The sequence below is a fragment of the Rhincodon typus genome, chromosome 17, assembly GCF_021869965.1.
Source record: "Rhincodon typus isolate 14 chromosome 17, sRhiTyp1.1, whole genome shotgun sequence".
In the NCBI taxonomy this organism is placed as follows: Eukaryota; Metazoa; Chordata; class Chondrichthyes; order Orectolobiformes; family Rhincodontidae; genus Rhincodon; species Rhincodon typus.
This window is the reverse complement of record NC_063348.1, coordinates 1,631,607-1,646,336: the sequence shown is the minus strand read 5'-3', so window position 1 is coordinate 1,646,336 and position 14,730 is coordinate 1,631,607. Positions and strand designations below refer to the sequence as shown.

Genomic DNA, 14,730 nt, shown 5'->3' with positions numbered 1-14,730 from the left:
CACATATAACTTCCCTCCTTTGTCCTTGCGTGGGCCTACTCTTTCCTTTGCTACCCTCTTCCTTCTAATATATGCATAAAGATCCTTGGCTTTCTCCTTGACCCTGTTTGCTAAAGACATTTCATGGCTCCTTGTAGGCTTCCTAATTTTGCATTTAAGTTCCTTCCTAATTTCTCTCTAGTCCTCAATGGCTTCATCAGTTTGTAACTGCCTAGACCTATCATATGCTTCCTTTTTCCTTTTGACTCAGTTTACAATTTCCCTTTGTCTTCCATGGTTCCTGGATCCTGCCATTCCTATCCTTCAGTTTCACAGGGACCTGCACGTCCTGCACTTTAATCACCTGGTCTTTAAGAGCCTCCCACATGCCAGATGTAGATTTGCCCTTAAATAACTGCTCCCAATGCACATTCCCCAGTTCTTGTCCAATTTGGATGTAATTAGCCCTTGCCCAATTAAACCTCACCCAAAGGCCACTCTTGTCCTTGTCCATGACTACACGAAACCTTATGGAGTTATGGTCACTAAGCCCAAAATACTCTCCTACTGAAACATCATTCACCTGTCCTGGCTCATTCCCTAATACCAAGTCTAGTATGGCCTCCTCTCTGGTTGGATTGTCAACATACTGTCTCAAAAAGCCCTCCTAGACACATCTAACAAATTGCTTTCCATCCGAGCTCCTGGCTCTAAGGGAGTCCCAGTCAATGAGAGGAAAGTTTCAGTCACCCACCATAACTACTTTGTTTATACCTTTCTAGTATCTGACTACACATCTGCTCCTCTGTCTCCCGTGGGCTGTTGGGAGGTCTATAGAAAACTGCCAACATTGTGATTTCACTGTTCCTTTTCCTGAGTTCCACCCATAATGCCTCACTGCAGGATCCCTCTGATGTGTCTTCCCTCAACATAGCTGTGATGTGATCCCTAACTCTCCCACCATTTTGTTTCCCTTTCTGTCCCTTCTAAAACAGCCCTATCCTGAAATGTTAAGCTGCCAGTCCTGTCCCTCCTTTAACCACGTCTCCGTAATGGCAATAACATCATAATTCCATGCAGTAATCCATGATATTAGTTCATCTGTCTCACCCGTTCTACTTCTTGCATTGAAGTATATGCACTCCAGACCTCCAGTCTCTCTGAACCCCATGACTTTGCTCTGCCTGCTCTTACTCTGTGCTATGCATACCTCAGTCTCCCTTTTGTCCCTGCACTTACTGGCCTGTTGTTTGGTTCCTACACCCCTGCCATACTAGTTTAAACCCTCCCGAAGAGCTCTAGCAAATCTCCCACCCAGGACGTCCTTGCTGGAGATAACATAGTGTGGAGCTGGAGGAACACAGCAGGCCAGGCAGCATCAGAGGAGCAGAAAAGCTGACATTTTGGATCAGGACCCTTCTTCAAAAAAAATGTTTGCTGAACCCTGGTTAAAGGGGAGATAATGGGTTCAATTTGGAGATTGCAATGTACAAGCTGCAGCCTTTGGTGGAGAGCTTGATGTACATTCATAACCTTGTTATCAGCTTGTTCTATCTCATGCTGCATAAGGCTCATTCAGTTTCACTCAGAGGTGTACAGCTCAGAAATAGGTCTTTCAGCCCATTGAGTCTGCTTAACAGATTGTGGCACTGTGTCTCACCCGAGCAACAACCAGCTTGCATTTGTAATCCTCACGAGAGTCAATCCACCATTAGATATGATTGTGTGATTAGAAATCACTTACTGAATAATCCAGACTATGCAGAGACTTAGCCTGGAATCTAACTTACGATGATCAGCCAGGCTCACAGTGCAGTGCCTGTGCATGTGCTCAAAGCACCACACACAAATACACACTGCCCTGTTTTATGTAGACACAAGGAATTTGTACAGACATTGCCTCCTTTACAAAAGTGAAAGGGCTCATGGAGACAGTCCAGCTCTGCTGCATCCCTGGCAACACTGACCAATCAGAATCCACCTGCCTGCTCTGGCAATGAAGATTGACAGTTAACTGTTCCTCCTTCTTCTCCACGGCAAGGATAGCCTGACCAATCAGCGCCCTGTTCCCAAGTGGTATAACGTGGTGTTCCTGTGTCCCAGTCTGTTTCCTGCCTCCTAGTCCTGAACAGTGAACAACGGGAAGTTTCAGCTTCTCGTCTCCTTTCTGCAACGTTCAATGAAGGAAGTGATGGGAAGAATCCAAGAGTGTGATATTGTTCCAGTGGTGACAGACAATAAAACATTATGGTTGTACGTGAAGCATTGAGTTAGTTTGCAGGTGCAGTGACTAGGAAGGAATGACGTGTTGTGTTTATTACAAACCAGTCAGAGTGTAGGAATTTTATTTCTGAAGAAGGGTCTAGACGAAACATCAGCTTTCCTGCTCCTCTGATGCTGCTTGGCCTGCTGTGTTTGTCCAGCTCTACACCTTGTTTTCTCAGAGTGTAGGAATGTTGTACGAGCCAGGCCCTGGAATACTCAGTACTGTTGTGATTCCCATACTTGAGGAAGGATGTTCTTACATTTAAATGGGATTGTAACAGGATATCACTGGGACCGCTCCGGAGAGAAAGGCTCATCCAGAGAGGAGGGATTGAGTAGGTTGAGCCGGGGGGTGGGAGAGGGCAGAGAGTGAGGGTGGGATGGGGCATGAAGGCCTCTGGGAGGGGTTGCGGGGTGAGGGTGGGACAGGGAGACCAGTTTGGTCAGTGCTTCTAAAAACCCATGTCTCTCTCTTTGCAGGTGGTTTGATAAATCTTTAAGTTTTATTATTTTTAAAAACGGGAAGATTGGTCTGAATGCTGAACACTCGTGGGCAGATGCTCCGATCATTGGGCACCTCTGGGAGGTAGGAGACCCCTCACTTTCCCAATAGCAACCACTGGGGTTATCTCTCTCTCAAATGGCAGATCATGCACTGGGAATGGGAACTGTAACCAGGATGAGACTGTAGCAGGAAAGCTCCCTCCAAGAAGAAGGGAGGGGAGAGAGAGAGAGAGAGAGACTGCCTCACTGTGTGGCTCTGACAGTGAGGGAGAGATTTGTCACAGAGACCTTTCAACATTGAGATAGTGAGCTGGGCTAGACCAGCACCAAGATCAGGACGTGGACCAGAGCACTCTACGGGATGTGGGAGTTCAGTGGGACCCCAGCTCGGAGACTGGGTACAGCTTCCCATGTCTGTGTCGCTTACCCACCCACCTACCCACCCATCCCTCAAGAGCAAGTGACCTTGAGTCACTTACACATTTTCTCTCTGTAACCCTACTCATTTCAGAAAATCATCCAATCCCTCTTTCTTTCTTGTAAGTCTCAAAGGACCCTACCTCCACCACATTCTCAGACAGTACATTCCAGACCCTAACCAATCTTTGTGTGAGAGTTCACCTCCTGTCACCATTCCTGGTCTTGTCAATTACCTAGAAGCGGTACCCTCTCATACTTAATCCTTCCCATAATGGGATCAGTGTCTGTCTGTATATTTTTTAAAATGTATTTTGACAGGAGAGGGTTTGCTTGATAAGACCTGAATTTATTGCCTTGGGTTCTGTTAAAGAACCCATGCAGGTCAGCCCTGATGGTGTGTAATGATGGGGACCTTCTGTGTTACCCACCACTACCTCGCTGGGAGTTGGAGTTTATGAATGTCTCTGCGCTGTTGATGTCTTTCTGTCTTCTGCAGTCGATCCTGGCCACTGACCAGTTCCAGCTGGGATACACGGAGGAGGGGAATTGTAAGGGGGAAGCTAATGGGCAGATTCCACTGCCCCAGCGCCTGCAGTGGGAGATCAGTGAGCCGGTGAGTTCCCTGTTTGTGGCTGGCCTTGAAGATTAAAGTAGTAAACCTGCAGCACTGACCTCCTGCTCCCAGGCCTGGCCTGCGGTCTCCCTGAGTGGGGGTTGGCAGTCACTATGACCAGCCAGCCTGTGGTCCTGATTGAGTCGTGTCACAGCCTTACAGGGTGCAGTCAGACCAGTCGCCCATCCCGGTTCCCACTGCTCACAACAACAAAGAACAAAGAAAATTACAGCACAGGAACAGGCCCTTCGGCCCTCCAAGCCTGCACTGATCCAGATCCTCTATCTAAACCTGTCGCCTATTTTCCAAGGATCTGTATCCCTCTGCTCCCTGCCCATTCATGTATCTGTCTAGATACATCTTAAATTTTGATGCTATCGTGCCCGCCTGTACCACCTCCGCTGGCAACGTGTTCCAGGCACCCACCACCCCCTGCGTAAAGAACTTTCCACGCATATCTCCCTTAAATTTTTCCCCCTCGCCTTGAAATCGTGACCCCTAGTAATTGAGTCCCCCACTCTGGGAAAAAGCTTCTTGCTATCCACCCTGTCTATACCTCTCATGATTTTGTAGACCTCAATCAGGTCCCCCCTCAACCTCTGTCTTTCTAAGGTAAATAATCCTAATCTACTCAACCTCTCTTCATAGCTAGAGCCCTCCATACCAGGCGACATCCTAGTGAACCTCCTCTGCACCCTCCCCAAAGCATCCACATCCTTTTGGTAATGGGGCAACCAGAACTGTAGGCAGTATTCCAAATGTGGTTGAACCAAAGTCCTATACAACTGTAACATGACCTGCCAACTCTTGTACTCAATACCCCGTCCGATGAATGAAAGCATGCCATATGCCTTCTTGACCACTCTATTGACCTGCGTTGCCACCTTCAGGATACAATGGACCTGAACACCCAGATCTCTCTGTGCATCAGTTTTTCCCAGGGCTTTTCCATTTACCATATAGTTCGCTCTTGAATTGGGTCTTCCAAAATGCATCACCTCGCATTTGCCTGGGTTGAACTCCAAATGCCATTCCTCCGCCCAACTCTCCAATCTATCTATATTCTGCTGCATTCTCCGACAGTCCCCTTCACTATCTGCTACTCCACCAATCTTAGTGTCATCTGCGAACTTGCTAATCAGACCATCTATACCTTCCTCCAGATCATTTATGTATATCACAAACAACAGTGGTCCCAACACGGATCCCTGTGGAACACCACTGGTCACAGTTCTCCATTTTGAGAAACTCCTTTCCACTACAACTCTCTGTCTCCTGTTGCCTAGCCAATTCTCTATCAATCTAGCTAGTACATAATAAAACAACCCTGAGCTCCACAATTTCCATGCTGGTGAATGGTGCTTTTCAGTCTGAGTGAGCTGGTCCCAATGTACATCCTGGAAGGTGAGGATGGGACAGGAGGCAGAGGGAGTGCAGGGTGAGGATGGATTCGAAATGTTCACTCTGTTTCTCTTTTCACAGAGACCATGTGAGGCTGCAGATGTTGTGTGTCTCTGTCCCTGATGATACAGTGTTGTTTGTTGTGGACAGCCTCTGTCCAATTTTGATGAATTTCTGGCTGACTGTTTTCTCCCATTCCCCCAGTGTCAGGAAGTGATCACGCAGTCTCTGAGTGTGGCGCAGCAACTGGCTGACGATGTGGACTTCCACTCCTTCCCTTTCGATGACTTTGGCAAAGGCCTCATCAAACGGTGCAGAATCAGCCCCGATGCCTTTGTACAGATGGCACTGCAGCTGGCACATTACTGGGTACAGTCTGTTTTCATCAATCCTCCTTAGCCTCTGTCTAAATGACTGACAGACACAGTGACAGAAACGACTGAACCACATCTGCAGCACAGTCTACAACGTTGATCCTTCTAATTTAAGGATGGATGGAAATATTTTTCCCAGCCTAATTCCTGGAATGGGAGGATTGTGTAATTGGGAAAGGCCAGACAGACTTGGTCTGTATCCTCTGGAGCTTAGAAGGATCAGAGGTGACTTAATTAAAACATATAAGATGCTGAAGGGGTTCGACCAAGTCAGAGAGATCATAATGGAGAATCCAGGACTAGTGAGGTACTGATTCAAAACAAGGGGGCACCAATTAAAACCGACAAGGAGGAGAATTTATTCCTCTCAGAGGGCTGAGTGCCTTTGGAATTCCCTTACTCAAAAAATGGTGGACACAGAATCTATACATCTGTTTTTTTAAGGCAGAGATAGATTGATTTTTGATGACCATATAAGTCAGAGGTTATCAGGACTGTGCAGGAATGTGGAGTGATCAGATCAGCCATGTCTGACTGAATGGCGGAGCAGGGCTGGAGGGGAGAATGGCTTCCTGCTAACCTACATGTTTGTACTGAGTAATGATGAACTGAGAGATGCAGGGCTACTGAGACATTGAAAAGGAGAGAGAAAAGACGCTGGTGAATATGACAGTATAATTGTGGGCTTTCAGCTGAGGAGCCTCGGGTGTAAAGGAGAGTGTGGTTGAGTTTTTATTGGATTAGAGTTAGACCACTATTGGGGCTTGTGGGCAGACCATTGTAACAAGACCCGCACAAAGAGGGTCAACTTCTTTGAGAGTCAACCAGATTGAAATTAGCGATTCCACACTGAAAGCATGCTGACAAAATTTGTTAAAAAAGAACAGGGAACCACTGAAACCTTACTTGTAAAAGAAGCTATGTGTGTGGAGGGGAGTAAATCAATGATCTTCTCTAATAGAGGGAAAGATGAACCCACTTAGTTGGAACGTGAGGAGATGTTTGAAAGAAATGCAGGGAAATAAGTTGAGAGTAGATTGGCCCAGTAGAAAGGTGAGCATTGACAATGATGAGGCCCTGTAAACTATGCAGCTGGTCAATAGCTTTGATGCTTGGTGGATTTAAATCACCCTCTGCATGCCCTCGCGGCTTCCTAAAGCCATTTGTATGTTGTGTCACCAGGACAAAGGCTCCTTCTGTCTGACGTATGAAGCCTCCATGACCCGGCTGTTCAGAGAGGGCCGCACTGAGACTGTTCGTTCCTGCAGCACTCAGGCCACCAAGTTTGTACTGGCCATGATGGACCCAACTCAGACGGTAAAGCTTGTTCATCTCCATTTCAAAGCATGAGAGCTTCCTTCATACATTTCTAGAGTAATCACCTCCCTGGGGTTGTCAGTGTTGGCAGGGGCACTGATTTGAGAATAACTGGTGGTGTATTGGCAACGTCTCTGCGCTAGTGATCCAGGAGCCCAAACTGATAGTCTGGGGGCATAGGCTTGAATCCCAGCACAGCTGCTGCTTTTAAATGAGATTAACAATGGCAGCAGCTAAAGTGCATAATTTCACAAACTTCATCTGTTTCATTAATGTCCTTCAGGGAAGGAAATCTGCCATCCTTACCTGGTGAGGTCTCCACGTGACATCAGACCCACAACAATGTCTCAACTGCCCCTCCCCTCCCCAATGGCACAGCAAGACAATCATCAATGGGCAATTAGGGGTAGGGTTTTAGGAATGAATGGGAAGAGACAGTGAAGATTTGGGATTATGGGGAGCAGTGTTTAATACGAGAATGACACACTGACTACAGCTGTCATATACTACAGTGCAGATGAAAGATTGGCACAGCTTCTGTCTCTGCAGAGGCTGCCTAAGTGGCTGAGCATTTCCACCAAGTCCATATATAAACTTCATCCACTGCACTGCCCTCATCGACACATCTTAGTCAACTCCTCAAAAAACTGAAACTTGTCAGACATGATCTCCCCTGATAAAGCCATGCTGAACTAGCCTTAATTAATCCTTGCCTCTCCCAGTAGAGATTGATTCTGTCCCTTGTAATGTTTCTCAAATCATTTCCCTACCACTGATGTTCGATTCATTGGTCTATCACTATTGGTTTATCACTACCACTTTGTTGAACAACGTACTGCATTAGGTGTCATGCAGTCCTCTGACACCTCTCCTGTGGCAGGAGAGGATTTGAAAATGAATGTCAGGGCCACCGCAATCTCCTGGGATCGGGTCTGAGGATTTATCCACTTTGAAATCGTCTGAAACCAGTAGAACCTCCTCTCTCTCAATGCTAATTCATTCAATATATCACGGTCCCCTTCTCTAATCTCTATACCTACATTGTCCTTCTCTCTCATGAATACAGAAGAAAAGTACTCATTTAAAATCTTGGCTAAGTCTTCCGGCTCCACACGATCTGCTCTGGATCCTAATGGCCCCCCACTCTTTCCCCGGATATCCTCTTGCCCCAATACATCAGTTTGGATTTTCTTTAACGTTACCATCTTCAGTTTTTGCAATCCTCTTGTTTATGAAGTCTCTGCACAGCACAGTGGGGTACACTCATGGTGATGACTTTCTGTGGGAATCATTGAGTCTGCCTCATTGTGTTTCTTTCTGTCTAACTCTCAGAGGGAACAGAAGCTGAAACTGTTTAAACAGGCAGCGGAGAAACATCAGGATCTGTATCGTCATGCCATGACAGGAGCTGGCATCGACCGGCACCTCTTCTGTCTTTATGTGGTGTCCAAATACTTAGGAGTAGAGTCTCCGTTCCTGAAGGAGGTGGGTGTTTTTGGACTGTGTACTCCCTTGTTTTGTACGGAGCTGCATTTGGACGTTGCCTTCCTAGAGAGCTGCAGGACTGTGCAATGATCCAAACAATTGAAGCAGTCTCCATTCGACAAGCAATGGATCAAATGGCACCAGTTAATTGCCTTCATGGAGGCTGGGATATCTCATTCCAAAAGCTGGCAGCTGTGACAGTGCAGCAGTCCTTTTGTTCTGCAGCACAGACTGTCTGGATCCAGACAATGGAATCATTGGACCAGGAACTGAACCTGAGCAATCTGTACTTCAGAGTCAGGAAACAGTGGCCAAGTGGGATTAGTAACCGAGAGGCTCAGCCTAACATCCTGGGCCTGTGCTTGTTGGAATTTAAGTTTAAATAATAAAACGAAGAATTTAACAGCTGCCATGATTATCACAATGACTGTAAAAACCTATCTCATTCACCAATGTTCTTGGGAAAGGAAATCCGTCGCCCTTCCCTGGTCTGACCTACTGCACAGCAACTACTTTTTACAGCAATGCCCATGACCCATGAGCAAATAAACAGAGACCGACACCCCTTGGCCTGAGCTCATTGGTCCCTCATGTGGGGCCTGACCGGCATGTGGGCAATGGTGGTGGGAGAGTTCCTGATCTCCCTCTCTGATCTGTGCGTGTGTGTGTGTATGTGTCTCTGTTAAAACAGCATGTCTCCTTCAGGTACTGTCAGAGCCCTGGAAACTGTCCACCAGCCAGACTCCCCACCAGCTGCTTGACCTCGTGGATGTCAACAGATTTCCCCAGTATGTCTCGAGCGGAGGGGGTTTTGGCCCGGTGAGTACTATGCTGATGGAGGGGGGAGCAGGGTGCTGCTGTGACGTTCACTCCCTCTGCTGGGTGAGCCAGACTTGGCAGATTGCCTCCTCCTGATTCACTGGAGAAAGGCAGGTGTGGTCCTGCTCTCCAGTGGAATAGAGTGAGGGGGGCAGGCGCAGAGTGAGGTACATGACTGGGCCCTGGTGGAAACTCCATTTGCTGCAGCTCAGAGGGTGGGTGAGGGTCCCTCATTCAGGGCCAAGACAGGGTCAGAGCGAGGGGATGGGAGGGAACAGACAAGAGGTAGGAGACTCTGTGCATGGAGCATGGGAAGAGCTCTGGGTAGAGGAGGAGGGCATCTAGGTGGGTGTGAGAGTGACGGGGAGCTGGATGGGGTGGCTCTGGGTCTGGGTGTGTGAGGTCATGTGTTTGGAGGGTGTCTCTCATGCCGTTTGTAATCACTGTTTATGTGTGATCATTGTCTGTGTTTTGGCAGGTGGCTGATGATGGTTATGGAGTCTCATACATTATGGTTGGAGAGACACTCATCAACATGCACATCTCGTGTAAATTCTCCAGTCCTGAGACGGTAAGTCCCTCACCAGCCAAACCAGGTGCAGTGGGGTAGGGGAATTGTTTGTTGGTTGACATTAGTGGGCCAGGGGTGGGGTTGGTGGTGGGGGTGGTCATGGTGAAGGGGACACTACCTTACTGTACACTGGGGACTGAGCAGGTTTCGGGCGGCTGAGTCAATCTCATTCCACTGGAAAGTGACCGACAGCTCAGCTTTTGGAGGGAAAGGGCTACCTCAGATTCACAGCTTCGAGACTGAATACATTACCCTGACAGAGTCTCTCCAAACCAGGGGCTTTCTCGCTACTTCTCACACTTTATGGAGAGAAAGCTGTTTGCTCACAGTTATTGTCTGTCTGACTCTGAATAATCTCCTGTTCCTACTGTCTCTCAATCTATCTTGCCCCCACCCCACTATCACTGTTCTGTCTCTCTCCACTGTCACTTTCCCTCTCTTTTGCTCTCTCTCTCTCTCTCTCATGGACTGTCATCTTCACTGCCTCCATTTCTGTCTGTCTCCTGCACCGTCACCCTCCCTCTCTCTCTCCTCCACCATCTCACCATTCCTGTCTCTCTACCACACTGTCTGTCACCCTACCTCCCTATCTCTCTCCTCTACTATCTATTACCCTCTCTATATTTTCTGTCCTCTATTGTTACACTCCTTCCCTGTCTCTCCTCCAGTGTCTGTCACCCTTCCCCTTTCTCCTCCGCTATTCCTAATCCTACTTCCCCCCGCCCCGCCTCTTTTCTCCAATATCTGTAATCCCCTTTTCTCCTCCACTGTCTGTAATTCTCTGTCTCTCTCCTGTGCTGTAACTCTCCTGCTCTCTCTCTTCTCCACTATCTGTCACGCTCCCTCCTTTCGTTGCCTTCTGACTATCCCCCGTTTTCCCCCAGGTCAGTGAAGCCAAATAGAGGAGGGTTTGGGGTATACTTTGAAACACCAGCTCTTGTGGTTTTAATGACCTGCGCGCTCTGGGAGACAATGGGGTGACTGCTTCTCTTTGCCTTTAGGATTCTCACCGCTTTGGGAAGCATTTCCGACAGGCTATGCTCGATATCCTGTCCCTGTTCAACTTGAACAACAGGCCCAGCCAGTAACATGAACCACAGCCGTGCAGCTCACTGCGGAGCAACCTTCAGGAGCGTGGCACAGAATAGTTTGACAGCTGGCGTCTTGGCATTACTCTTCCCCCATTGCCACTCTTCCTGGGAGCCCTGAACTTCCATTCTGGGTGGAATGTTTTGTCTGTCTTTGCGGTTTCAGAGATCACAGAGGCTGGACTGAGCTCAGGGTGATTGGGGATGGCGGGGTGTGTGGAGAGGGGTTGGTGGTGGTGTGAACAGCCCTGCCCTCTTTTGGAGTTGGTGGGGGGGGGGGGGTGCAATTGTATTGAGTCTCACCCGAGGTTAGTGCACAGGGAGGTGCTATCAATGAATCTTGCTTCACAACCTCACCTCCATTTGTGATAATTAAAGAGAGCTTCTTCATCTTGCCTGTCTCTGAATTAGTTGCTCAGTGTTAACGGTCAGGATGTGAATTTAAAACCAGAACCTGCAGCAAACCCTGGCAGCCTGCAGGGGGAGTTGTTGGACAGACAGTGGGATGTGTGATGTGTGATGTTCATGTCATGACGAGGTTGTACAGGACAGACTGATCCCACTCGTCTCCCTTCCTATTGAAGCTATTAATTCCCGGTCTTTGTTTCTGTCTCTCACCTTCTCCTGCCATTGTCCAATAATTGCCAATATTTCCCATCCAGAATGGAGTCTGGACTGGGTCTCTGAATAAAGATGTCCCTGGCTGTACAGCTAAGCTTCAGAGAGAAGGGTTTAAGCCTACTGAAGGTCAATAAAGGACCAGTGGCCGAGTGCTTCGCCTTATCGTTACTAACTGCAGCAGCTACCAGCCCCTCCCTGTCAGTGGATTTCCCAAGACACACATTCTCCTTGACTGCAGCTCCCTCCTTATGTGATTGGAAATTCATTGTGGGCTCTCACACACCACATGGCTGGTGTGGCTGAGGCAGGTTGCAGGGTCAGAAGCAACAGGGGAATTTTATGGAAATATAGAGGCGGTGGCAGAGAGTGATTGATCTAATCATTTGGGAACTGAAAATCCTGGCAGCTTTGTGCTGTTTACCTCTGAGCTCAGCATCTTTTGTTTACCGTGAGGGAGGGAGGTGGCAGCTTGCAGAGTGGTTCAGGGTGGGCAAGAGTGACTTGACAAGGGGAGGGCAAAGGGACAGGATGGATTAGGGTCAGGGTCATGGAGGAGTGAAGTACAAAGACCTGGATGTGGGAGTGGACAGTTAGTCAAGGTAAGAAAATGAGGCTGAAGGGATGGGATGTGGTTAGTACTATCCAGATACAGGGATGCCTTGCCATTTGGTTCACAGAGTCCTTACAGAGCTTTAATTTCACCTACAACTTTCATTTCTCCCCCATTGAGGGTGGTCTCAGCAATAGACTTCATAACATGTAGAACAAGTTCAGCCATGTCCAACAGAGTGGGGAGGAGAAGGTTGGGCACTAACATAAGCATTCAGTGAAGACAGAACACAAGTCTCATTAAGGCTAGTCAAGGGGAATGGCAGGTTGTTTCAACAAACAATTACGATGGCACCAAGAGAAACTAAAATGATTAGTGTTGAAGAAACCAAAAAGATATAAGTGGCTTTAGAAAAGATTTATGGAGTGCAGCTAGATAAATCTGAGAAAGTGGGCAGAAAGCAGCTATGGAGGGTCACGGGAGAGAATGGGTGAGGATCAGGTGGGAAATAAGAGTAGATAAAGAACACAAGGAACATCATGTACGCAAACTAGAAATTTACTGCAAAACCCATAATTTTCATTCTTATCAAAGGTCTAGGCAAAGGGATGTTATTGAATAAAATCAATCCAGTGCTTGAGGCTCCAGACAGGCTCTTTTGTTACTGCCAGGAATAATCCCACAATACAACAGCTGGAATTGTGTGTCTTTTTAGCAAAGTCAGAAGTATACACGACACCAGATTATAGTCCAACAGGTTTATTTGAAATCACAAACCTTTCGGAGCCCAGCCCCTTTGTCAGGTGCACTGAGAAAGCAGAGCACACAGTCCCACAGTTTATAGGCAGAGAGATCAAAACATTGTACAACTGGTGTGAGTGGAGTGTCAGATAATAAGTCTCTGCAGGTGACCAGAAGTGTTAGATGGTGAGTAAAGTGTCAACAGCTGAATAACCAGCGAAGGGGTGACCTATAATCTGATTGTGAGGCAGAAAGATAATTACAAAAAATTTAAAATATTGTGGTGCTGGAGACAAACTAAATGACAGGAATTGCATGCCGAATTTAAAACTGTACAGACTAATTAAGGTAGAGAGATCATCACGATTTATCAAGGTGATGCTGTCAAAACAGGACAGTAAGGAAGATTTTACAGACAGAACAGTATGGTGGGGTCACCTGTAATATGACATGAACCCAAGATCACGGTTGAGGCCGTCTTCATGGGTACGGAACTCGGCTATCAGTTTCTGCTCAGTGATTCTGCGTTGTCGTGTATCTCAAAATATGCCTTGGAGAACATGTACCTGAAGATCGGAGGCTGAATGCCCTTGACTGCTGAAGTGTTCCCTGACTGTGAGGGAACATTCCTGTCTAGCAACTGTTGCAGGTGTCCATCGATCTATCTTTGTAGCATCTGAGTGGTCTCTCCAATATACCATGTCTCGGGAAATCCTTGCTTGTAGCCTATGAGATAGACAACATTGGCTAAGTCACATGAGTATCTACCATCTATGTGGTGGGTGGTGTTCCCACGTGTGATGATAGTATCCATGTCAATGATCTGAATTGTCTTGCAGAGGTTGCCATGGCAGGGTTGTGTGGTGTTGTGGTCAATGTTGTCCTGAAGGCTGGACAGTTTGCTGTGAACAATGGTCTGCATAAGATTTGGCGGTTATTTGAAGGCAAGAAGTGGAGGTGTAGGGAAGATCTTGGCGAGATGCTCATCCTCATTGATAATGTATTGAAGGCTGCAAAGAACGTGGTGTAGTTTCTCCAATCTGGCGAAGTACTGTACGATGAAGGGTACTTTGTCAGTTGTACCCTGTGTCCATCTTCTGAGGAGGTCATTGCAGTTTTTCGCTGTGGCATGTCGGAACTGACGACCGATGAGTTGAGCATCGTATCCCATTCTTATGAGGGCATCCTTCAATACCTTTGGGTATCTGTCGCGTTCCTCCTCATCTGAGCAGATCCTGTGTGTGCGCAGGGCTTGTCCGTAGGGGATGGATTCTTTAATATGTTTATGGTGGAAGCTAGTGAGGTGCAGCATTGTGAGATTTTCTGTGGGCTTGCAGTAGAGTGAGGTACTGAGGTGTCCATCCTTGATGGAGATCCATGTGTCCAAGAACAAGACTGATTCTGAACAGTAGTCCACAGTAAGTCTGGTGGGATGAAATTTGTTGATATCACTGTGTGGTTGTTTCAGTGATTCCTCACTATGAGTCCAAAGGAAGAAAATGTCGTTGATGTATCTGGTGTATAGCATTGGTCAGAGGTTCTGCACAGCAAAGAAGTCTTGCTTGAACTTGTGCATGAAAATGTTGGCATATTGGATGCAAATTTGGTTCCCACGGCTGTTCCGTGTGTCTGGATGAAGAATTGGTTGTCGAAGTTGCAGTTGGGGATGAAGCGGGTGAGTTGTTTTGTACTGAGTTCTGAGGCTATCGTAGCGATGCCATTGTTGTTGAGGATGCTGGTGTAGAGTGCTGAGATGTCCATTGTGATGAATAATGTTCCTGGTTCGACTGGTGGGTTTCTGTAAGAAATCTGTAGTATTGTGACAGAAGCTGGGGGTTCCTTGTACAATGGGTTTCAAGATGCCCTCGACGTAGCCAGAGAGGTTCTCACACAGGGTCCCATTGCCTGATACGATGGGAGGTCCAGGTGTGTTGGCTTTGTGTATCTTTGGAAGGCAGTAGAAGTCTCCTATGTCAGAAGTA

General features: G+C 47.4%; 1 protein-coding gene across 4 annotated transcripts in view; it reads left to right on the top strand.

Annotated features, from left to right (window-relative positions):
* Positions 1-11,231, top strand: part of cpt1ab (carnitine palmitoyltransferase 1Ab (liver)) — a 46,034-nt gene extending 34,803 nt beyond the window's left edge. For all 4 annotated transcript variants that reach the window (XM_048607015.1, XM_048607017.1, XM_048607018.1 and 1 more), the window contains 8 exons: positions 2,725-2,830; positions 3,665-3,781; positions 5,387-5,551; positions 6,739-6,873; positions 8,206-8,358; positions 9,064-9,177; positions 9,656-9,748; positions 10,750-11,231. In XM_048607015.1, the coding sequence (XP_048462972.1) occupies positions 2,725-2,830; positions 3,665-3,781; positions 5,387-5,551; positions 6,739-6,873; positions 8,206-8,358; positions 9,064-9,177; positions 9,656-9,748; positions 10,750-10,836 (970 nt within the window). In that variant the 3' untranslated portion in view covers positions 10,837-11,231. The remainder of the gene's footprint in view (positions 1-2,724; positions 2,831-3,664; positions 3,782-5,386; positions 5,552-6,738; positions 6,874-8,205; positions 8,359-9,063; positions 9,178-9,655; positions 9,749-10,749) is intronic.
* The last annotated feature ends 3,499 nt before the right edge of the window (positions 11,232-14,730 follow it).